At 46.9% G+C, this 23,158-nt stretch overlaps 2 protein-coding genes across 3 annotated transcripts; one reads left to right on the top strand and one right to left on the bottom strand.

Annotated features, from left to right (window-relative positions):
• The first annotated feature begins 2,217 nt into the window (after nt 1-2,217).
• Nucleotides 2,218-15,917, top strand: slc13a4 (solute carrier family 13 member 4). Its single transcript, XM_068755307.1, has 16 exons — nt 2,218-2,340; nt 8,815-8,943; nt 10,526-10,662; nt 10,742-10,920; nt 10,997-11,062; nt 11,148-11,179; nt 11,261-11,347; nt 11,453-11,637; nt 12,566-12,685; nt 12,895-12,996; nt 13,177-13,278; nt 13,470-13,594; nt 14,083-14,183; nt 14,851-15,012; nt 15,502-15,639; nt 15,780-15,917. The coding sequence occupies exons 1-16, from the start codon at nt 2,218-2,220 to the stop codon at nt 15,915-15,917; spliced, it is 1,926 nt and encodes a 641-aa protein (XP_068611408.1).
• Nucleotides 15,918-17,509: 1,592 nt separating this feature from the next.
• On the bottom strand, nt 17,510-19,426 carry coa6 (cytochrome c oxidase assembly factor 6). Of its 2 annotated transcripts, XM_068755309.1 has the most exons (4): nt 19,250-19,426; nt 18,719-18,775; nt 17,969-18,141; nt 17,510-17,892 (listed from the first exon to the last, which is right to left on the bottom strand). In XM_068755309.1, exons 3-4 carry the CDS (start codon nt 18,110-18,112, stop codon nt 17,776-17,778), a joined length of 261 nt encoding a protein of 86 aa, XP_068611410.1. In that variant the 5' UTR covers nt 18,113-18,141; nt 18,719-18,775; nt 19,250-19,426; the 3' UTR covers nt 17,510-17,775. The 2 variants fall into 2 exon arrangements, with proteins under 2 accessions (XP_068611410.1, XP_068611411.1); XM_068755310.1 differs by lacking the exons at nt 18,719-18,775; nt 19,250-19,426 and having other exon boundaries at nt 17,969-18,116.
• Nucleotides 19,427-23,158: the final 3,732 nt, after the last annotated feature.

Here is a 23,158-nt window from a genome sequence, read left to right as displayed (position 1 = left end):
AATCTGTGGTCAGAGGTCTCTGCAGTCTGGCTCAACATTTTGTGGACCCCTCCTTTCCATCAGCAACAGCAAATGGAATAGAGCCCCTCAAAAAAGAATTAAAAAGCCTACAAATCACAAGAACAGTGCAAGCAGCCAGAGAAAAACAAAACTGGACAATAGTTTGGACATTTTTAGCTTTTCTTTACGCACACTGCATGTTTAAAACTACAGCTGGATGGGTGGACGGTAAGCCTCTCTCATCGAACAAAAGAAAAGAAAAGACTTGCTTGATGGGCGAGACTCAAACAATTGATCACAGGTCAAAGTCCATAGAAGTAAAATATCCCAATAATAGCAGGAATAAAGAAAATGATTAGAGAGAAATAAAAATGTTAAGAGGAAAGCCTTTCCCCGCTGAGTTCTTGTCGTTTGACTCGTTTCAGTCGTTAAACACACCAAAATGGTCAAAGAGTCATTTTGTTTTTCAACCTTTTTCAACCAAATAAGAATGCAGCTGGTAAGGAAACTTCTGCAACACGTGGTTGACCCGGTCCAAACAAGGACAAGGACTCGTATCAGCGACATCACGTTCCCTCCTGGAGTACAGCACCACCGTGTGGTGATCAGGGAATTGCACTTTGAGCTTTCACTGTTATGGCAGGATGACTTCGAGTTAGAGCTCATGACATTTTGAAAGGGATCTAGATACATGTTTGGATTCAAAAAGAAAACCCAGATGTTCCCATTCAGAATAGAATCGAAAGCCTTTTTTGTCGTTGCACAGTGGCTGCACAATGAGATTAGCAAGATTTAGGAGATTTACTTATAATGGAGGCTTTAAAAATCATATCTTGTAAAAATCTGCATCCAATTCACGTCATAAAGGGGTCCGATATGAACTATCATGTAAAATGTCTTCTGGATCTGATCCAGAATGAGGTTTGGAAAACATCTTACGTCTTAACATTAAAACCCATTTGTGAGGGTTGCTATGGTGACATTTGCTGCAGGTTTATTTCTGCCCCTGCACAGCTGGAGGCATCGTTGAACTGAACATCTGGACAGTTCTCTGCCAGAACGTCCTCTCTGGTTCCTCAGTACTTTTTACAAGAAAATTATTTTGTTTTTGGACCCTTTCAACAATGTCTCTTATTAGCTCCATAAAGGAGGTTCTGTTTCTGCTACCTTTACAGGACACTGTGGGATTAGTAGTGGACAAACGGAACGTTGTATCACCAGAATCTATGGAAAGTGTGCTTTTTGTGAATAACTTCTAAACTAATAATGATTTCAATGTGAATCCAGTTGTTAAAGGTTTGTTTTCATGGTTAAGGAATCTAGAAATTGTGATAAAATAAATGTAGGGACATTATTTTTAGGGGGGGGGGGGGGGGTCTGCCATGATAAAGTAAATACAGGTTGCCTGTGAAACTCTACAGGTCTAACATCTTAACCTCTAATTCGGGCCCCAAATGTAGGAAGTCATGTTTTAGAGCGGGTTGTCCCATCAGCTCCTGCAGTATATTGCACAGACTCCATTAATCCTCTAGGGGGCAGTGTGTAACTGAAGCTGCAGCCTGAGCTCAGCGGCTGCGTCCCATCATCTTGTGATGCGTCAACTTTGTGACGCATCAAGAATTCTTGTTCAGAAATATTTTAAATAGAAGTACACAACCTAGGTAGTACAAAGTACAAAGTAGGCGAAGAGACTAAAAAGGAATATTCTTATGGATGGATTCATGTTTTAGGTTTATTTTGATTCTGATATTATTAGAGACAGAATAACAAAATAAGTTACAAATGAAATAAATATTTAGTTATGATAGTCACAGTTCGTGTTTTATGTTTAGAATTTACCGAAGCCAGCCATTTCTACGCGCTTGTGATTGGCCGAAAGCAGCCAAAGAGGGTGGAGCTAAATCTTGATTCATTAGCATACCTATCCAGGCTCATAAAGAAGCCTGCGGCCTCACCTGATGCTCCACAAGGCTGCATAGAAGGGAAGCCGCGCGCAGTGCACGGCGCCTCTGTGGAGGTGAACTCGTGCACGGCGCTCACCTGGCAGAGGGACGTCACAGGTCGTCTCACCGGCCCCGGGCTGTGCGTAAAGACGCGCAGTCCAGCAACAGCTGCTCCCTCCTCCGTGGTGGGTTGCTGTGCCTGCGGCACCTCGGTGACCCCCAACCCCGGTTCTGCTGAGCTTTGGCGGGTCCGACCCAGATTCTCGGGTCACCCATGAGGCTGGAGGGCGCAGCCAGGATGGATGTTTTCAGGAAGCTGTGGAAGGCAAGGAAGCTGATCCTTGTGGTGCTCATCCCGCTGTCCCTGCTGCCATTACCGCTCATCCACCCCACCAGCGTGAGTGCAAGGCCATTGCGTTACATCCTTTTATTTTATAAGTGAATATTAAGTCAGGTGAATATTAAGTTAAGTGAATATTAAGTTGAGTGAGTATTAAGTTAAGTGAGTATTAAGTTAAGTGAGTATTAAGTTAGGTGAGTATTAAGTTAGGTGAGTATTAAGTTAGGTGAATATTAAGTTAGGTGAATATTAAGTTAAGTGAATATTAAGTTGAGTGAGTATTAAGTTAAGTGAGTATTAAGTTAGGTGAGTATTAAGTTAGGTGAATGTTAAGTTAGGTGAATGTTAAGTTAGGTGAATATTAAGTTAATTGAGTATTAAGTTAATTGAGTGTTAAGTTAAGTGAGTATTAAGTTAGGTGAGTATTAAGTTAGGTGAGTATTAAGTTAGGTGAATGTTAAGTTAGGTGAGTATTAAGTTAATTGAGTATTAAGTTAATTGAGTATTAAGTTAAGTGAGTATTAAGTTAATTGAGTATTAAGTTAATTGAGTATTAAGTTAAGTGAATATTAAGTTAAGTGAATATTAAGTTAAGTGAATATTAAGTTAAGTGAATATTAAGTTAAGTGAATATTAAGTTAAGTGAATATTAAGTTTAGTGAATATTAAGTTTAGTGAATGTTAAGTGAATATTAAGTTTAGTGAATATTTATCTGAAGAAGCTTCTTGGGTGAGCGGTGAAACTAGAACAAGTCCACTTTATGATTATTATTTATTTTTATTCCCCAAAATGTCATACTCTTCCAACCATGCGCCCTTCATATTCATGGTTGGTGGGTTTTTTTTAGGGAAATTTGTAATAAAATAGGATAAACCAAAGCTTATTACGGAGGGAATTGCAGATTAACAACAAAAATGTGACAAAGCCAGTAAAAGGAGAACGAGTCGGAACATTTCAAAGATGTTTCAGATACAGTGGACATTTATTCCTTATAAGATTTTAGGTTTTTGACGTACTGCTCTGCACAAGCGTGTCTGCTGTATGATTTAATAGGAGATATATCTTGTTGGTATTTATTTATCATCCAATAAATCCAGTAGCCGTATAAATACCTTTTAAACCATCGGGTGAAGCAGTCCGACCGATCGGCCGTCGTGTCCTGATTGTGTTGTGGAAGAATCAATCAAAAGGGACACTGTCTGTTGATGAATGCTTGTTTGAGCTGTGTGGGGAGAGGAGACGTCGAAAAGCGTTGATGAGATTGAGATCAGTGAGGGGGGGGGGGGGGGGGGGGGCAGCTTCACATTCAGGATCATTAATGGAAGAAACTTTGCATCGTGGCTCGCGTCGGCTTTAACTCGCCACCCGAGTGAAACTTCAAAGCGATGGGATTACTTCAGTCTGCACGGAGCATCGACGGCTACAAGAGTCACGTCGTCGTGATCAAATGATCGAAAGATGAACATGTTGGAGTTTCACGAAGGGACGACGGCGTCTCCTTTAGATCCTTTCATTTGGGCAGATCTGTTTATCAGCAGCAACTTTAGTCTCCCTCTCGTCAACGTTTCTTCATTCCAGATTAAATATATCCGTCTCTAAGCCGTCCATCATAGCTGTCCTCACCACTGTCTCTAAGCCGTCCATCATGGCTGTCCTCACCACTGTCTCTAAGCCGTCCATCATGGCTGTCCTCACCACTGTCTCTAAGCCGTCCATCATGTCTGTCCTCACCACCGTCTCTAAGCCGTCCATCATAGCTGTCCTCACCACCGTCTCTGAGCCGTCCATCATGTCTGTCCTCACCACCGTCTCTAAGCCGTCCATCATGTCTGTCCTCACCACTGTCTCTAAGGCGTCCATCAAAAAACCCATCTTAGATGTTGACATCACTTTAAAGGAATACTAACACGGAGAAGAACACGGTGATGGTTTCAGCATGTTTAAATATGTGTGACGTGGAGGTTGCTGGTTTGAATCTGGCTCCAAGGAGCAAAATCATTTTGTGGCTCAGTCGTGTGGGGCTTGGATTGTGTCTCAGGTTCACGTTTAAGGGTCATGTGACTGCATGACCCTTAAAGGTGACTGACTTAGGTGGTTGCCTAACGAGCGCCGCTCCACGGCTAAGGCAGGAACGGTGACAGATGTGTGGTTACGAGTTCTGGCCTAACCGCTCTGTATCAGAGAGCTGTTTGTGTTTCTTCTAGTACCATTAAAACACGAGTATGTACTAGTACATACCAGTCCATTTGTCGCCCAGGAGCCGTGCTGTTTCTGTCGGGACCGGCGGATGTTTGGCACGAGCAGGCGGCGCAGCATGATGCCAAAAAGTACAAAAGAACTTCACTACAAAGGAGAAGAGAGAAACAATCCAAGCAATTAGGTTATATAATCAACCGACCAGCGAGCTGGACCGGAGCCCCCCCCCCCGCCGAGCTGGACATGAGCCCCCACGAGGTTCCCTTACGACACCAGGGATCACAGACTGTGTCAAATATATGGCAGCGATTTGGTGTTTGTGTGTGTGTGTGTGTGTGTGCGCGTGCGTGTGTGTGGGCGTGTGTTTTGAGGCGTACTGTGCCCAGCTGCAGCAGGACAGAACATCTGCTGGGTGCAGTCAGATAGGTCAGAGAGAGAGAGAGAGTCGTTCTGAATCCTGCTTTTACCTTCTAAAGGAAAGCCACAGAATATTCAGGGGCGAGTTCTGGAAGACATCGATCAGTAACGGGCAGCGTGGTGGCGCAGTGGCTAGCGCTGTAGCCTCGCAGCGCAGCGGGAAGGTCACAGGTTCAGATCCAGCTTGGGGGGGCCTTTCTGCGAGGAGTTTGCGTGTTCTCCCCGTGTCTGCGTGGGTTTGCTCCGGGTTCTCTCCGGGTTCTCCGGGTTCCTCCCACCATCAAAAACATGCAGCTTAGGGGAATTGGTTCCGCTAAGCTGCCCGTAGGTGTGAATGATTCTCTGTCTATGTGTGGCCCTGCGATGAACTGGCGGCTTGTCCAGGGTGTACCCCCCCCCCCCCCCCCACCTTCACAGTTTGCAAACTCTGTGTGCGTGTGTGTCTGTCCCCTGAAGACCTGTTTAGCTGTGATGTAATCTACCCTTTAGGAGTCCTTAAGCTGCTTCAATCGACTCATTCGCTGTCCGCTGATAACAACCAGCTGATGGGATAATCAATAGGTCTCTGCCGACGGCCTTTCAGCTGTGGAAATGTCAGCAGTTTTGCAAAGTGTACCTCTTGTACACGGAAGACGTGCGAGTCCTCAAAGCAATTCAGTACATGTACTTGAGCGCTCTGCTTCGCCTTCATTTACTTCAGTATTTCTGTTTAAAGATACTTAATATTCTGAGTGTGTTACATTTAAGAAGGAAACGTCGTACGATCTACTCAATACAATGACAATTTAACATCCTACTAAAGTATACAACATCTTATTGGAGATTAAAGAGATTATTAGCAGCTCAAACAAATGTCGATTACTCTCTTAAAATGTCTCACTTGGTTTCCTGATTAAATGATCAATCACAAATGTTACTTTATGACGTAAAACCGAGCAGCTTTGCGTCTTGTATGATGTTTAACTCAAGCGTGTTGCATGCTAGTTGATTTAATCCTCAGCTCAGATCGGAAGTTGGACCTTCTGGCCAATCAGAATGATCGATTTCATTGATGCGCATGTTGATGTTTTAGTTCCTTTATTCATCTGCGTTTAGAGCGGTGCACGATGAGCCAGGACTGCTTAATGAAAAACTTTAACGATGCATTTTTAAGTCGCAGAAAGCGCCATCGAGTGGCTGCGCTGATGTACTGCACACACTCAAACACTGACCGTTCCTCCCCAGGTGCATCAGCGTGGGTCTCTTATAGTTATACGCTCATAAAATAAATCCAGTTTACTTGTTATTACTGTTTCCTCCGCTCCTTTTACAGGACCTAACAGTAGAGACTCCTGTTGCTCCTTCAGGTTCACCTGTTTAAGAAAACTGGGGGGGGGGGGTTGATTTATATTTAATAGGAATGATGGAAATTGAAACCAGCATGTATTGACGGTTGCTTTTCGACACGTCTCAGGATAAAGTCTTGCTGCTGCAGAAGTTGCATCAGAGTCGCAGCGATTCCTGCCGCTCTGCTTTGGGTTTAAGTTGCACAACTAAAAACACAAAAAGAAGCGCCGCTGCAGCTCCGTGTGATGGGCAGAACCCGGATCAGAGCATCATCCGGTGCCGGTTTAGCCTCGTACGTTTTGTCTCTTTTCCTCTTTTTATTCATCTCAGTTTGATTGATGGTTCGGCATTCGAACATTTAATCCTATTATCAGACTTTGAGATTACCGCGCGGCACTGACAGAGTAGCTGCCAAAAAGCAAAAAGAATGTGCAAAATGTGCCGCCCTCTTCTAACCACGTCAACTTTTTAGAGTGGCCGTGAGGTCTGAAGGTGTGCGCTCATGCGTCCTCCTGGAGGCCTGTGGCTGATTCAGCCTCCTCTGGAGTTATTAGTTTGAGATTAACTGACCTTTGCTGCTGCCAGGATGTTACACTGAATGTTCCACACACACAAGATGTGGTAAAAGAGCAAGAGACACGTTTAATGAATAAAGAACAATATCCAAATATTACATAAAAGAACAAAAAAAGAATTGCAGATGGACATTAGCACAGTAAAAGACGCAGCCGTGAAATTCTTCAATATGGAAGGTGGACGTTTGTCAGCAGAGGCCAAATGATTGCTCTTCGTAATAAGCTTCTGTTACATAACTGTAACCAGATGAATACGACATCAACGTACACAGCGCCGTGTGTTTCTGTGCATTCTCTATGCGGCGGTTCGGTTAGAATCTGACTACCACACTTTCCATAATCCCATCAACACTTCCCTACAAGATAATCTGATTAACGCCTGAGACGATATTCCATTTTACTTGTATTTCAAAGAGTCTAAGGGGACATTCTCGTGTGCGGCCATTCATTTTAGGATACATGCTCATTTCCTTTAATCTAATTTTGAACCCGATTTCCTTTGTGAGTATTGATCCAGAGCCTGTTTCTCAATTCCTAATCAACCAATCCAGCACATGACTCAGTTTATCAGTTGAGGAGACTGACAGCATTATATTATCTGTCTGCAACATGTGACCCTCCAGCCAAGGAGACAAAGTGATTGTGTCCTGTTACCGGCGTCTGATCGGTGCATGATACCGACTGCAGGCATTCTTATTCATGTTTGGAGGCGATGCATGAACAACCGAACGAAAACCCAACAATGCCTCATCCGAATGTCGATGTCTGATTGGATCCAAACATTATTCTAGACAGGCTGCACTTTGCTCTTAAAGTTAAAGGTCACACATTCTACCCACAAGGTAACGCAGTTCCCCGACACTGATATGAAATGTCTGTCTTTGGTCAAAGTAGCGAACAGATGCTGCAGGACAGTGTCCCTCATTTCTGTCTCAAACAGATGCTGCAGGACAGCGTCCCTCTTTTCTATCTCAAACAGATGCTGCAGGACAGCGTCCCTCTTTTCTGTCTCAAACAGATGCTGCAGGACAGCGTCCCTCATTTCTTTCTCAAACAGATGCTGCAGGACAGCGTCCCTCATGTCTGTCTCAAACAGATGCTGCAGGACAGCGTCCCTCATTTCTGTCTCAAACAGATGCTGCAGGACAGCGTCCCTCATTTCTGTCTCAAACAGATGCTGCAGGACAACGTCCCTCATTTCTGTCTCAAACAGATGCTGCAGGACAGCGTCCCTCTTTTCTGTCTCAAACAGATGCTGCAGGACAGCGTCCCTCATTCCTGTCTCAAACAGATGCTGCAGGACAGCGTCCCTCGTTTCTGTCTCAAACAGATGCTGCAGGACAGCGTCCCTCGTTTGTCTCAAACGACTCTCAGAAATGCCTCTGAAATTGAAAAAGAAACTAAATTTATAAATGCATGCTACCATGGTAACCAGTGAGGTAAACTAATTGTTTCTAGCACACAGAACGTTACGACCAAAGATGAACTTTGTCCACTCTGTTCTTCTTCTTCTTCGACTCTTGCATGAGGCAGGTAGAGCGCAGACACGGGGAGTCTTGTGAACATCCCCCCCCGATGTGACGTCACAATGGAAACTAAAACTGAGAAAAAACCATAAAAATGATTAGAATGAATTATTCATTGATTCAATATTGGAATCAATTTTAGTGTTCATTACTTTACTTTCTAATAAGATAGCAATATCATATTTTAGAATTGTAGAATTCATGGTTTGACATTACATAGATAGGAAGTCCATGCATAATGAAAAAGTACTGTATAAATATTGATAACCGCCGAGGCGAGCTGGCGGTTATGCAATCGCCGTGTCACGTGTCTGTCTGTCTGTCCGTTAGCAAGATATGTCAAAAGGTTCTGGGTGGAAGTTTCAGGAAATGTTGGGAATGTGACTGGAAACATCCAGATAAACTAAATAGAATAAAGATGATGTAGATTTGTGCTCTTCGCTGCGGCGAAGTCTGAGATGTGTGAACTCTTTGGTCCTCCCACCCCTAGGAGGCATGCTGTGCCTATGTGCTGATGGTGACGGCGGTTTACTGGGTGTCCGAGGCGGTTCCCCTCGGCGCTGCTGCTCTGGTGCCAGCGTTCCTGTATCCGCTCTTTGGGGTGCTGAAGTCCAGCGAGGTGAGTCTCTGTGTGTTAACGCCTGTCTGATAGGGAATCAATGCAAGCCAATGATCAGGCCTGTAAGAGGCGCTATCTTTTCACCCTTTGTCTGCTAATTACCTGCCTCTGGGAAGTCGGTTTACTTTTTAGGAGCTTCTTTGGGATTTTCAAGGCACAATCCGGTGGATTTTGTTTGTTGTCCAGATCCTGACACTGTTCAGAGGGAGACGTCCCATCGGCAGTCATGTCCGACAAACATTTGAGGACGAGTCCTTTTCAGCAGGACAGAATACAGATGAAAATCTACAGTTATAAGAAAAGCAAAATTCCACCACAACATATCAGCTTATCTTTGCACATAAATACACAGGAATAATAATAATATTCAACCTTGTGCTTTTCTACCTGTTCTTTACCTGCTGATCCAGAATGTTCACATTTATAGGGCGAACAGAAAATTGACTCTGAGATAACGAAACAGAATCTGGCACAGTGGTTAGCGTTGTTGTTGCCTTACAGCAAGAAGTCGCAGGTTCGAATCCAACCTGCGGCCTTTCTTTGAGGAGTTTGCATGTTCTCCCCATGTCTGCGTGGGTTCTCCCCGGGTTCTGCGTGGGTTCGCCCCGGGTTCTCCCCGTGTCTGCGTGGGTTCTCTCTGGGGTTCTCCCCATGTCTGCGTGGGTTCTCCCCGGGTTCTGCGTGGGTTCTCCCCGGGTTCTGCCTGGGTTCTCTTTGGGTTCTCCCCGTGTCTGCGTGGGTTCTCTCTGGGGTTCTCCCCGTGTCTGCGTGGGTTCTCCGTGGGTTCTCCCCGTGTCTGCGTGGGTTCTCTCCGGGTTCTCCGGCTTCCTCCCACCTCTGAGAACATGCAGTTTAGATGAATTGGTTATGCTAAATTGCCTGCAGGTGTGAGTGTGTGTGTCTGTGTGTGGCCCTGCGATGAACTGGCGGCTTGTCCAGGGTGTGCCCCGCCTCTCACCTGTAGATCGGCTCCAGCACGACCCGGTAACGGACAAAGCGGTTCGGAAAATGAATGAAATCCTGAAGCAGACCACCATTAGGCTTCCGTTTAATGACTGTCAGATTCACAATGGTCCCAATTCAATTCCAAATTCTCTAATGGGACCTAATCCAGGATGACACCTGGATTAAATGATGCCACGTTTCTGTGCTTCCTGTACAGTGAATCCAGATCAGGAAGGAAATGGGTGAAAGGTCCTGTGAGCATGTTTCAAGAATTTTAATCCACTTGGCACTTTCTCTACACTTTAATCCTAGTTCCTAGTTTGATCCTGGTTCTTAGGTGTGTTGGATATATGTGTCGGCGTAACCCAGAGGAGCCGTCACTATCCAGCCACTGACACACTTCACAAATACACAAGTCCTGTGTTACAAGACGCGTGAAAACAGAGCGGCGCCGTCATTTCGAGCGTGCGTTTTGTCTAAACTGAGAACGGACATTTAGGAACTGCGGGATTTACGAAGGAGCCATGCTCGTCTCGCTTTGTCCAGCGCTTCCTCGATTCAATCTCATCCTAAAAAGTGTGTTTGCTATTTACAGCAACCTTTATTTTGAAAGGTACGCGTGTGTGTCTGTGTCTAGGTGGCTGCGGAGTATTGTAAGGATACCACTCTGCTGCTGATGGGAGTGATCTGCCTCGCGGCCTCCATAGAGAAGTGGAACCTGCACAAGCGCATCGCTTTGCGTATGGTCATGATCGCAGGGGCCAAGCCCGGCATGTGAGCAGCACACACACGCACGCACGCACACACACACCCACACACACACAGCATCAGTCAGACTCCCTCTCCCACCTAGGCTGGTGCTGGGCTTCATGTGCTGCACGGTGTTCCTGTCCATGTGGCTCAGCAACACGTCGACGACGGCCATGGTGATGCCGATAGCGGAGGCCGTGCTGCAGCAGCTGATCTGCACCGGCCTGGCGGACGGTCGCGGCGACTCCGAAACGGCCGAGGCTCCCGAAGACGCGTCTGAAGGTGAGCGCGCCTGATCCGTGTCGCTGCTTGAGCTCGACTCTGAAAGACTTCGGAGGCTGATGCTGTTGTCCTGCAGCTTTTTCAGACGAAGCGGAGAACCTGGACAAAAACCAGTTGGAGCTTCTCTATCCCAGCAACAGGTGTGTGCGTGTGTGTGTGTGTGTGTGTGTGTGTGTGTTTTAATGCGTCATCACCTTCCAAACATTTTTCTCCCACCAGTGTTAAAGGCACCGAACAGGAGGACCTGCCACTCAATGAGGTGAGGCGCTTTGTGACGTGATTAACGGCAGAGAAGAGGAAACCTTCTCAGTGTCGGTGATTCAGGTGGTTTTATTTACAGCTCCAGACTGGGGAGGTTAATGGTCTCGGTCTCAGCCCCGCCTCCAGCCCGGAGGTAGCTGGACACACCAATGGACACCTGCCTCAGGTGAGGAGCGGCTCAGAATTCGCCTCTCGCCGCTCCACTCTCTTAACCGGCTACTTCCGGTTACCATGGGGATCATTTATGGTCTTCCTCACTATTTCCTCTTAGGCTGCGATAGAAATCCCGAACGTGAAGCGGGTGAAAGCGAGGAGAGACTCCCAATACCCCACCAAGAGGGACCACATGATCTGCAAGTGCCTGTCGCTCAGCATCACCTACGCGGCCACAATCGGTGGCCTCATCACCATCACCGGCACGTCAACCAACCTCATCTTCGCCGAGCAGTTCAACACGTAGGTCTGCGTCGGAACCATTTCAACTTCGGCACTGATTTCCCGGCCATCCTGCTGCTCGGCCTGAAACGGCGTCTGAGATCAAACTAATCAGCCCCGGCGGCCCCGGCAGAGCCGATTTCCTGCAGCCGCAGCGCTAAGCCTGGCAGAATGGCCTCCTTCATGTCACCTGATGCCTGTGTGTGTGTGTGTGTGTGTGTGTGTGTGTGTGTGCGCGATTGCAATCGTAAAGTGATGCTACCAGAATAGCCAATCAATGAACCAATGAGCTCGTCCAGGGTTATTCTTCTGGAGGCTACAAATAAGAGGTCGTACTTTATTTCTCAGTGTTTAAAGTGAGCCACGATCCGTCATGGTGAAGCTGAGCCGAAAGGCAAAGCCCTCGATATGCCGGTCGATCTGCGTTCCCACGCTCACCTGCGGTTACGAGCTTTGGGAGAGAGGAGCCAGATGAGGTGGCTCGGGCATCTGTTCAGGATGCCTCCTGGACGCCTCCCTGGTGAGGTGTTCAGGGCACGTCCCACCGGGAGGAGACCACGGGGAAGACCCAGGACACGCTGGAGAGACTATGTCTCTCGGCTGGTCTGGGAACGCCTCGGTTCTGTTCTGATCCGGTGTCGGTTTATTCCAACACCCTGTGGATGATTATGTCACTGCTCCGATGGTTCGACTCTCATCATATCACTCTTTCACCACTGAAACCTGCTGCACTACTAGACTTTGAGTCCCGTTAGTGCCTTTCCCATTTCGTGGATCGAGTCTGTTCAAGTTATTCAAATAAAACCGACTGTTTTGATCCACACCAAAATGTAGCGGTTTCTCCCGTCTCATATTTCACACCTTTCTAAAATATTTTATGAAGATCTGTCCTTTAGTTTTTGAGGAATTCTGCCAACCGTCAAAAACGTAAGACTCTCTTTCACTCCAGACGTTATCCAGATGCGAAGGTGATCAACTTCGGCACGTGGTTCATCTTCAGCTTCCCCATCGCCATCATCATGCTGGTCCTCACGTGGCTCTGGCTGCATTTCCTCTTCCTTGGCTGCAAGTGAGTGTGAATTTGGGCGTGCGTCTTTTAGATTGTGACATGTTAGTGTGTGTGTGTGTGTGTGTGCGTGTCAGATTCGCTTCCAGTACGTGATGGGACTGTGTTGTATCATTATGGGCTCAGGGTAATCCTTCTGTCCGTGCACTGCTGAGCCTCGGCTCCCTACGAGCGCTGCGAGTCACGCCGCGGTTCACGTTGTGTGTTTCCAGCTTCAGGGAAACGTGCTCCTTCAGTAAGAAACGCAAGACGAGGCGAGAGATGCTCTCGGAGAGCAGGATCCACGAGGAGTATGAAAAACTGGGACCCATTAGGTAGGCGCCGTCGTCTTCTTCTTCGTCTCTGAACATTTGGAAGTGGAAGAAACGGAAACGACATCCGAGCCGCGTCGTTTCTGTTTCAGAAGTAGAAAATACTTGTTCAGAGTATTTGTACAGTGTGTGTTACTCACGCACCTGGAGATGACATCACCAACGTGTGTGTGTGTGTGGCAGCTATCCAGAGGTGGTGACCGGTGTCTTCTTCATCCTAATGACTCTGCTGTGGTTCACCAGAGAGCCCGGCTTCGTGCCCGGCTGGACGTCTCTTTTTGAGAAGTGAGTGCACGTAATGTTTCCACACACACACCGCTGCACTATGATGATGGTGATTTTGACAGGTGGGAGTGAAATACATGAACGCACACACACACACACACACAGACAGGTGTGCATGTGTGCACGCAGAACGAGTGTTCCTACTCGTTTGCATACACGTGCGTTACGGCTGTCGCTGTCGTCCTTCCCAGGAAAGGCTACAGGACCGATGCGACAGTGTCTGTCCTTCTGGGCTTCCTGCTCTTCCTCATTCCTGCCAGGCGACCCTTCTCCTCCTCCTCCTCCTCCTCTTCCTCCAGCTATAGTGACACAGGTCAGGACTATACTCTCATCCACTTCTAATCCTAATCCAACCTGGTCACTCCCAAAGGAAAGATGATCTCTGTACATTTTATATAAATGTGCTGCTTTATAAATGCTTATTGGGTACGCTGTAGGAATCTGTCATTTGCTACTAACTGTGCCAATAATTGTATTTGATTTGTAAAAATATTGATGTAGATGCTGTAGCTGCCATCTAAGGGAGTAACAGATGCTGTAATTGGTTGGAAATTCAAAATTGGAATGTTAAAGTATACTAGTCAGCATCGTTTCCAATGACAAATGCATATCTTGCATTTAAATTGGATTAATTTTAACGTTTTCTTCGAATCGAGGCTAAATTATATTGGCTGATTTAATTCTCACAATGACAGCCCTAATAAATACATTTCTCGCTTTGATCCTAACTAAATATATGCAAATAAAAAGCAGTCGCTTTTGGGACTTTCTTGCTCTCTGTTTTGTGGCCAGGTGGCGACGACGCCCTGGCGCCGATGATCACCTGGAAGGATTTCCAGAGGCTGATGCCATGGGAGATTGTCATCCTGGTGGGAGGCGGCTACGCACTGGCTGCTGGTTGCAAGGTACGATCCATTCGTTTGGATGCGTTTAGTGCAGCACCTCCCTGCAATGTGCTGGCGACTCATCCGGGGTGTACCCCGCTTTTCGGCTGTAATCAGCTGGGATAGGCTCCAGCGACACCCGTGACCCGCAAGGCAGCTAAAGCGGCTGCAGACGAGACGCTTCTCCATGAAGACGGATGATTTTAGTTTAACCGAGTCGACCTGCCGTTCGCATTTATTCTTTTTCGCTCTTCGTCATGGTTCCAGAGGAAAGCAGCGAGAACAACTGAAGGAAATAATCGCCAAACATGAAAGTGGCGTCCGTCTTTCGGATACATTTTATTCTGCTTTTGTTTTTCATATACTTTTATGTGTTTTCTGTTGTTTAGATGCGTAGTTACATGAATAGAACTGTAGGCGTGTGAATGGACATTTATCTGGTGTGTAGAAACAGATTCATCCAGTTTACATTTATTATTATGGGAAATAGAGTTTCGGTTTTCAAACAGTATTATGGAACAAATTTTGTTCGAGAACCGAGGTTCCACTGTATCTGCTATCTTCGAGGTTAATCTCATATTACCTCATTAAAACCAGGCGAGCTCTTAGAAGAGAAGTTTAGAGTCTTAATTTTAAATGTCGTCATTTTGTGATTAAGATTGTACACATTTTTTTATATTGCGTGCAGGTGTCTGGCCTGTCGGTGTGGATCGGCAGGCAGCTGGAGCCCATGAGCGGCCTTCCTCCCTGGGCCGTTACCCTGCTGGCCTGCCTGCTGGTGTCAGCGGTCACAGAGTTCGCCTCCAACCCAGCAACTCTCACCGTCTTCCTGCCCATCCTGTCGGCGCTGGTACGACACACACACGCCCTCTCACACGCACACACCCTCTCACACACACACACACACGCCCTCTCACATACACACACACGCCCTCACGCACACGCACGCCCTCACGCACACGCACGCCCTCACGTCTTTTACTGCGTTCGATTGAAGCCATTTAATAGGTGAACTGGAAGGGGGGGGGGGGGGGGGGTCTGCATACCTCTGATTGGCTCATCCTGACGGCCGTGATTGGAATCAGCACAAAGTGATAAAATGCCTTATAAACGTTTTATTCTTTCTTCAGAGCTGATTTTGCTGCATTGTAGAAATGACTCGACTCAAACTTTGTCTTTGCTGCCGCCCATGAGGAAACGTTAATATCCTCATCATCAAAGCGGTGGCCTCGCATTAGCGCCACCTGGGATGGGATGTTTGAGCCCTCCCCTTCCCATGCTCTTCCTCTCCTTTCCTTCTTGCTCACCCTCTGTCTCGTCTTTTTGTCCTCGCCTCCAGTCGGAGACGCTGCACATCAACCCGCTCCACACTTTGATTCCCGCCACCATGTGCGTGTCCTTCGGGGTCATGCTTCCAGTGGGGAACCCCCCAAATGCAATCGTCTTCAGTTATGGCCACGTGCAGATCGGCGACATGGTACGACACGCGCACACACACACACACACGTTCTCTCTGCACCTGCGGCATCAAAAGGTTCAACCCTTAGGAACAAATCACCAAGTTCTGAGTTCACGTCTCTTGATTTGACACTATTTGTCCATTCCCATTTCCTCCAGGTGAAGGCGGGCTTCGGGGTGAACCTGATAGGTGTTGCCGTGGTGATGTTGGCCATCACTACATGGGGGATCCCCCTCTTCAACCTGACTGAGTTCCCAGCCTGGGCAATGACCAGGAACATCACGGGGGGGTTATAACCCCCGCTTGGGTGGGACAGCAAGGGGACGACTGGCGGAAAGACGGGAGAACGAACAAAGAGATGGCGCCGTGTTCCTTGCGAGGGAGGCCGACCGGGACGTGTGTGTGTGTGTGTGTGTGGCGCGGACCGTCCCGCCCACAGCGAGACCCTTTGAAAGGCTCATCAGACCACGCCCACAGGTGGATGAAGGCTGAAGAGGCGGTGTGATTACTGTGACTGTGTGAGAGGAATGAAGCCAGATGTTCGTAGCCGCGACCTGCGCTGCCTTTACCGAAGTTCCTGAAGCTGATTTTTGAGTCATGCTGTGCCGACGCGGTGCCCTGCCGTTCCCGGTCTGCCGTTCCCGGTCTGCCGTTCCCGCCCTGCCGTTTCCGCCCTGCCGAATCTGCATGCTGCCAGTGTGTCTGGATGAACGTCGCTCCGCTGCCGCCTTCCTTAAGCGATGGAACACAGTTGTTGTTTCTTTGCTCAATCATGTCTTGATGTCTTCCCAATATTAAAAATGTAATTTGCGCTGTATTTAAGGTGACGCCACCACGTGTTTGAGATGACTTGACGTCTGAGCTGTCTGGTGGCCAGTGGGCTTGTAGCCACGCTCCTGTGTATTCGTTGATTCTGCAAACGAGAGCCGTCACTGCACTCGCCTTCCTCCTTGATTTTGTTTTCGTGAATTTTCTTATTTCGATGTCCCCACATGAGACATTAACCATGAGCGACAGCTTAATGGCAGCCTTACAAATGTAGGACGGGATGTGCCATCATTTTCTTGTATGTCAGAGATGGGCGTTGCCATGGCGCCCCAACGGCCAGCTTGCATTATTTCAGCGTTGCCATTGGCAGCGTGGATGCAAGCAGGAACAAGAAAGGGCTTTGAGGGTTTCTGGTTTTCCAGTGGACGGTTTGTCTCCGAGTACAAAGATGTGTTTCTGGCTCCGATGTCCTGCTGGACACGCCGTCCTCTGAAGTCGGAGCTAAACGCATTGATCGCGTTCTCGGTCGAGCTTCTTGTTGGTCCAGAACAATGAACGTCTAAAATGATTGATAATGACAACAGGATTTAGTGTTGATCAGCAAGTAAATAGGAAAACCAGCAGCGGCTACCGCGTTTATAAAAACACCTTTATTGCTTCTTTGGACATTCCTTGCTTGTGAATCCAGAAACATTTGATTCCTTCTAAGTGAAATAATTGGTGAGCGTGGGATCCGAGTCCTGTTAGGAGGCATTTGGAACGTAACAGGCTGCTGGGTTCAGTAGTTTGTTCCGCTGCCAACCACTAGATGGCGAAACGGTCTGAAGTTCTGAACACAATCGGTACCGTCCAATAACACAAAGGCTGAAGTCGTTACATCACACCTGTGGCTTTTTAGCATCGCGGCATTTTAAACAGCTAAACCGAGGGAACGACTCGGTCCTGCAGGCCTTACACACTGAGGCCGTTACAGCTGTGACCTTTGACCCAGGCCCACACTCCATTGTGAATAGATTCATACTATAATGTGCCTTTGCCTGTTTCCAAACGAGCCGTACAATTCCTAAATTGTTCTAACTTGATATTTCTTATAAACTGCAGCAACGAGACGGCTAAAAGCACTGGTTGAATTCTTTTATTTACGCACACCACCACAAGTCGGTCCCAATTTGACCATTATTCATTCAAATATCACACGAAACCCCTCAAACTATTTAAAGGCGCTCTACAATGACGTGAGAAAACGGCATTCACGACCGGATCCTTTCCGCTCGCGTCCTTTCGGCGTCCCGGTCCAGCGAACCTCTCAGATCAGCCAGAGTCGAGACGACGACAAACCCGCGACAAAGTAACGCCGCAGCGAAGCTCGAGTCCGTTCTCCAGCGCTCAGCGGGGAGACGCCCTCCCGGGGGGCTGCTGGGGGCCTTCGGTGATTGTGAAGCCTTCCGTCTGCAACTTCTCCTGGTATTTCAGGAAGTCTCGCCTCTTCATGAAATATTTCACCTGAAGAGGTGAAGGGGGAAGCGGTCACAGCTTAATCGCAATGCTCGCAGTTAACTCTTTCCTACCCGCGACCTACCCACTGAGCCGGACACGTGGCCTCAAACTCGCCCTGAAGCTCCCGGCAGGACGCGGCGTCGCCCCTGCTGTCGTCCAGACATTTCCACAGGTGGTCTCTGGCGCTCCAGCACGCCTTCCGTTGGGAAGAGTTCGGAGCCGACATCGCCGCCACGCACGACGGGCAGCGAGGGTCTAAGAAGGAAATGCTAAGTGAGTTAGCAGGCGCGGCTACAGAGGGGGGCCACACGGAGGCAGACAACCTCTCACGCACACTACGGGCAATTTGTTGCATGTTTTTGGAGACGGGAGGAAACCGGAGAACGTACAAACTCCACACAGATAGGTAACGGGTTCGAATCCTCCTTGCTGCGAGGCGACAGCGCCCTCCTCCTGTTATATTAGGGCGCTTCATGCACCAGGATCATTTTAACCCTCCTCTGATCCTTAAATATGACTGACACATTTTATCCCCGAGATCAATCTGACCGCCAGAAACTTATCTACAGAAAATAGTTTTTTTATTTGTTGAATACATCAATAATCCCTTGACCGGTTCTCTAGCGCCACCATCAGGCAAAAACTCTAGAATTGGTTAATTATTAGAATTAATTTAACTTGAAATGGGAAAAAAAATATCAAAACTTATGATATAGAAGTCTCAAAATCCTGAAAGGCCAAGTGTATGAAATGTGACCCACTGATCTTTAAAAGTTAACCCTTTATAGGCACCACAGAACACCTTCTGAATAACTCAACACTGATGACCTACCGAGCTCCTTCTGGAGCAGATGTTCCTCTTCAGGTGTGAAGATGGAGACACGCCGGTCTGGAAGAGAGAAGGATCCATCTTTATGATTGAAGCAGGAAGTAAAGGAACAACGAGAGGAAACGATGCTGCAGGAGAATCACGGAGCGCTTTGAACCCTTTGATCTTCACTACGGTGGAAACAAAGTAACTCATGAATGTAATGTAACTAATGAACTGAACTACAGCAGAACATTCCGATACATTCATAGTAGCACGCACACGCGCACGCACACACACACACTAAGGGTTTACACAGTTAAAACTGCAAAATGTCTTCGGCACATTGAAAAAATAAAGTTTATGCTTCATCAATTGCACCCTTCAAATTAGGAAAAGTCATGATTTTAATAAATAAGTATATATTGAATGATAAACATTGACTGGGCTAACAGGAGGGCTAATAACACATTTCAAATAGACTAAAGGTACTCAGCGCAATGACGTCAGGTCCTGTTAGGCTAGCCGCTAGCCGCTAGCTCGATAAACACTCACCAGATAAAACGCTGAAAGCTCCAGACGAGCTTCGTTTGTCTCTAGGCGACCGCTGCGAGCTCTGACTGCTCCATGACCCCCCAAAACAAAGACTTAGACCCCTAAACGACACACGCAACACACCTGCGTGTGTTAGCCGAAGCGCTAAAGTCGAAGGACATGTACGTGATCGCTGCCTTGTCGCTCGGTGATGACGTCAGACGGCGCTGACCTCCATCTACCAGTTGATGGCGTCGTTCAAGCTCAAATGAATCATTTGTACCGGTACGTGTTTTAGTATTCCAGTACTCGAGATTCACAGCGAAATAAACACGTTTTAGGTTTATTTTGCACTGTTGCTTTCTTTTATTTATTTTTTTATTTCTAAAAAAATAATAATATAGAGATTACCAATAAAAGAAAACAAAAAGCGGCAGCCTACAATTTAACAAGAACAAACGAATAAATCCAAGCTGTGGAAGGCGTTCTGGACGCACAGGTATTTGTTTTAGGGGTTTTAATATTATTAAAGTATTTAAACTAGATTTGAGTGTGTTTGTAATGTTTGTATTTTATTTGTTTTTACAGTCTCATCCTGCTGTCCTTGTTGCCCTGCGTCTTGTTTTCCGTTAATCCGAGTCGTGTCATCTGTAAAGGACGGACTAACGTCTTATTTTTATATTTGTCTGGTTTTTATTTTGTGTGGGGGGGGGATCGCTTCCTGAAATATCGTTTGGTCGACTTCATGGGATTTATTATTTGGGACCTGGTTTTGTAGTGCGTTTCTTCCTTTTCCAGAATTTGAGATTTCCGTGTGTTTGTGTTGGGTTTGCCCGCCGTGCATGGTGTCAAATAGTTCTCTAACAGTCGATGTAATCAATAACATTGAGGGAAATATTGTTGTTCATACAAATAAGTATTGTTACATTTATTTTTGCATTTTAATGTCACCATCATAACATGGTGAGATTAAAATGTGTTTAAGATGTGTTTGTCATTAATTTTGTATGTGCATGCAGAGCTGGCCGTGACTCGGGTCAGATTGGACCTGTGTGTTGTTGATCAACCTTCTCCTCTTCTTTTTCCCCTCTCAGCCAAGTGACAGAGAATAGCCCCATCGGTTGCTATGGCAACCTGCAGCAATCCCTCTCAGTTTTCAGTTTGTGCGCTTGCATGGATAAAAAGGTCTCGGGGAAAAAAAAGTGCTCTGATTCAGAGGCAAGGTGATCAGCCCCTTCTTTGGAAAGTGTGTGCGTGTGTGTGCGTGTGCTTGTGTGCATGTGTGTGTGTGTGCGTGTGTGTGCGTGTGCGTGTGTGTGCGTGTGTGCATGTGTGTGTGTGGCGAGAGGTTAATTCACTATTCATGTCACACATCACTAAGTGACCTCGCTCAAGTTTGCTTCTTCTCCTGGCACTGAGTGGCGGCTAAAACATTCTTGTCCATGGCCTTTTTAAAGGGACAATGCGCGCGTCGTCGAAAGTTTCACCATCTGCAGCAGCATTTTCTCGTGCACATCATTAAAACGAGGAAGCCGTAGGAATAAAGAGAGGAAGGATTGTTGCTGCATCTCTGGCAGCAACAAGGATGGCAATGAATGAACCGCTAATCGATACCCACTCACTGCACGATGCACAGTAGACACACACACACACACACACACACACACACACACACACACACACACAGTCAGGAGACATTGTTTTAACCTGCAGTAACCAGATTTGCAGCTCATTCTGAGGATGGTTTTCAACTAAGATCACCTTTTTGGCCGTTCTTCACGTCTGCCATCAAACTGATTTTGCTACCCGTTACGTAAATGCTTTGTAGAACACTCATGGCCTAAGAAATGATTGCAATCTGGCTATTGACATCTTTATGGGATGGTTGGTCTCAACGGGAGCGACGCATGTGCCTCACCTGTTGATAGAATGCGGTACTGTATACTTGTAGGCCAATATCTGCCTTCATATAACTGGTTAAAATATTTTTAGATAAACCTAAACCCAATAATCCAACCCCCCTCCTCAGAGGGATTATTGCAGCGTCAGAAATGATGGATAGTCTGTCGGTTTCCCCAAAGTGCCATGAAAAACTGACCTCCAGAATGTTCCATGTATTAAACAGTGCAGGCTTAGAATGTTTGATGGCGGATGACCTATGAACTCCTGCAGAGTTGTTGACCTTGATCCTCAAACGCAGAGTTGGAGAAAGGATATGGAAAGCAGAGACGTAATCCATAATCCATACAGTGCGCCTGGTTGCAGTGAAAAAAAAAACAGCTTTCCACGGCAACGGGATCTGAACAAGCTCTCAGCAAAACAGGACCGTGCACTATGATCGTTCACCCCAGGTGTGTGTGTGTGTGTGTGTGAAAGTGCATGTCTGTCTGTATATATTTATTATGCAGCACATCCATTCTAATTAGTGGGCAGCTGCATTCATTGTTTTCATCTATCATTGGTAATAATTACACAGATTAATGTCGCAATTAATACGTTGTTATTCTGAGGTCATCCTCACTTTCCCACCGACACACACGCACGGACACACACGCACACACACACACACACACACACACACACACGCACACACACACGACTCAGAACATGCCAAAAGTACAGCGGAAGAGAGGAGTTTTTAATCTGGAAAAAAAGTTGGATCAACAAGTGAGACGAGGCTCCTAAAGAGGATTTTCCTCCTTAATTTATGCTAATTAATGCGCACGGAGTAACGAGAGCAGCGTGTTACTGTGTGCACAAAGCCGCTCTCACACACACGCACCTTCACAAACATTCATAAACCCCCTTAAGTGTGTGGTATCTCACCAAAACTGTTTCTTGTGAGGCTCCACTAATTCCTTTTCATACGACACACACACACACACACACACAGAGAGAGAGAGAGAGAGAGTTCTATGCCATTGTGTACTCCATGGGAATCTTGGTCGTCCGACTCTTGCCAATGTCCCACCCTGGAGAGCACGCCCTGCGTTCTCCGTGGGGCCGTCGTTTCTTCTCACCACCTTGAAATCTGGTTTCCCTGACGCTCCTTTGAAACTCCATGGAGGCGCTCAAACGAACATTCGTTGCAATATTCCAAGACTTGTTGTGTATTTAAAGGAAAGTGACAATGCTTTACGTTTATTAGGGAGGCGCCTCTTATGCTCGTGCATGATCTTTATTTGGTTGAACATCTCCTGTTGTGATTGATCTGTTAGTCTGAGTTCGAGCTGTTCCATCTGCCAATCCCTCAGATTTGGTGACATTTTTGGGGCATAACTAAGAAACTGCTGAATATTTTTACTAAACTTGGATTTTTTTTTTTTCTCCTTCAAATATACATTGAACAAGAATTGCGTCAATGAAATATCGTGCGTGATCATGAGTGTTTCGTAATCTAAATGTAAATTGCGTCCTGTATGAATGTTAGTCACTAAAACGTGCTACTAAACACCTAAAACGTATTTAAGGGATGAAAATGTAAAGCATTATGTGCGTCCACAACCTAGCTGACGTCATCATCGGATTATTTATACACTGTAGGAGATAAAAAAGCATCAAAAAGACCAAGAACGGGAACACGTGATCCCCACGGGGCGCTTTTGGACGATATCGCTCCACGTTGCTTCCGTTCCACGTAAACGGAGGACCCAAGGGCAGATCAAAGCCTCTAAATCTCAGCTGCGCGCGCGCGCGCACACACACACACACACGCGCGCGCGCACCATGTCCCTGTAGTAATATCATAAGACTCTTACAGGACTGATACAGTGATTCACATTGAGGGCAGCGGGCGGCGCGCGCACGCAACCGGTCTCCTCTTGCGATCCACGTGAGCGCGTTTCCCGTGCGCGGTGCGCCAGCGCTCCGGAGAGCCGGTCCACGCAGAGGCAGCAGAGCAGCGAGGATGCCCTCCTAGCGCGTCTTTAC

Source organism: Brachionichthys hirsutus, chromosome 22, assembly GCF_040956055.1.
Source record: "Brachionichthys hirsutus isolate HB-005 chromosome 22, CSIRO-AGI_Bhir_v1, whole genome shotgun sequence".
In the NCBI taxonomy this organism is placed as follows: domain Eukaryota; kingdom Metazoa; phylum Chordata; class Actinopteri; order Lophiiformes; family Brachionichthyidae; genus Brachionichthys; species Brachionichthys hirsutus.
The sequence above is the reverse complement of the archived record's forward strand: the minus strand, read 5'-3'. Positions and strand labels throughout refer to the sequence as shown.

Bases quoted from the DNA above. Each gene is read 5' to 3' on its own strand.
- slc13a4 (XM_068755307.1), top strand. From the start codon at position 2,218: ATGAGGCTGGAGGGCGCAGCCAGGATGGATGTTTTCAGGAAGCTGTGG. The intron at 11,348-11,452 runs GTGAGGAGCGGC...ATTTCCTCTTAG, and splicing joins CCAATGGACACCTGCCTCAG to GCTGCGATAGAAATCCCGAA. The intron at 15,013-15,501 runs GTACGACACACA...CCTCGCCTCCAG, and splicing joins TGCCCATCCTGTCGGCGCTG to TCGGAGACGCTGCACATCAA.
- coa6 (XM_068755309.1), bottom strand. From the start codon at position 18,112: ATGTCGGCTCCGAACTCTTCCCAACGGAAGGCGTGCTGGAGCGCCAGA. The intron at 17,893-17,968 runs GTAGGTCGCGGG...TCACCTCTTCAG, and splicing joins CCACGTGTCCGGCTCAGTGG to GTGAAATATTTCATGAAGAG.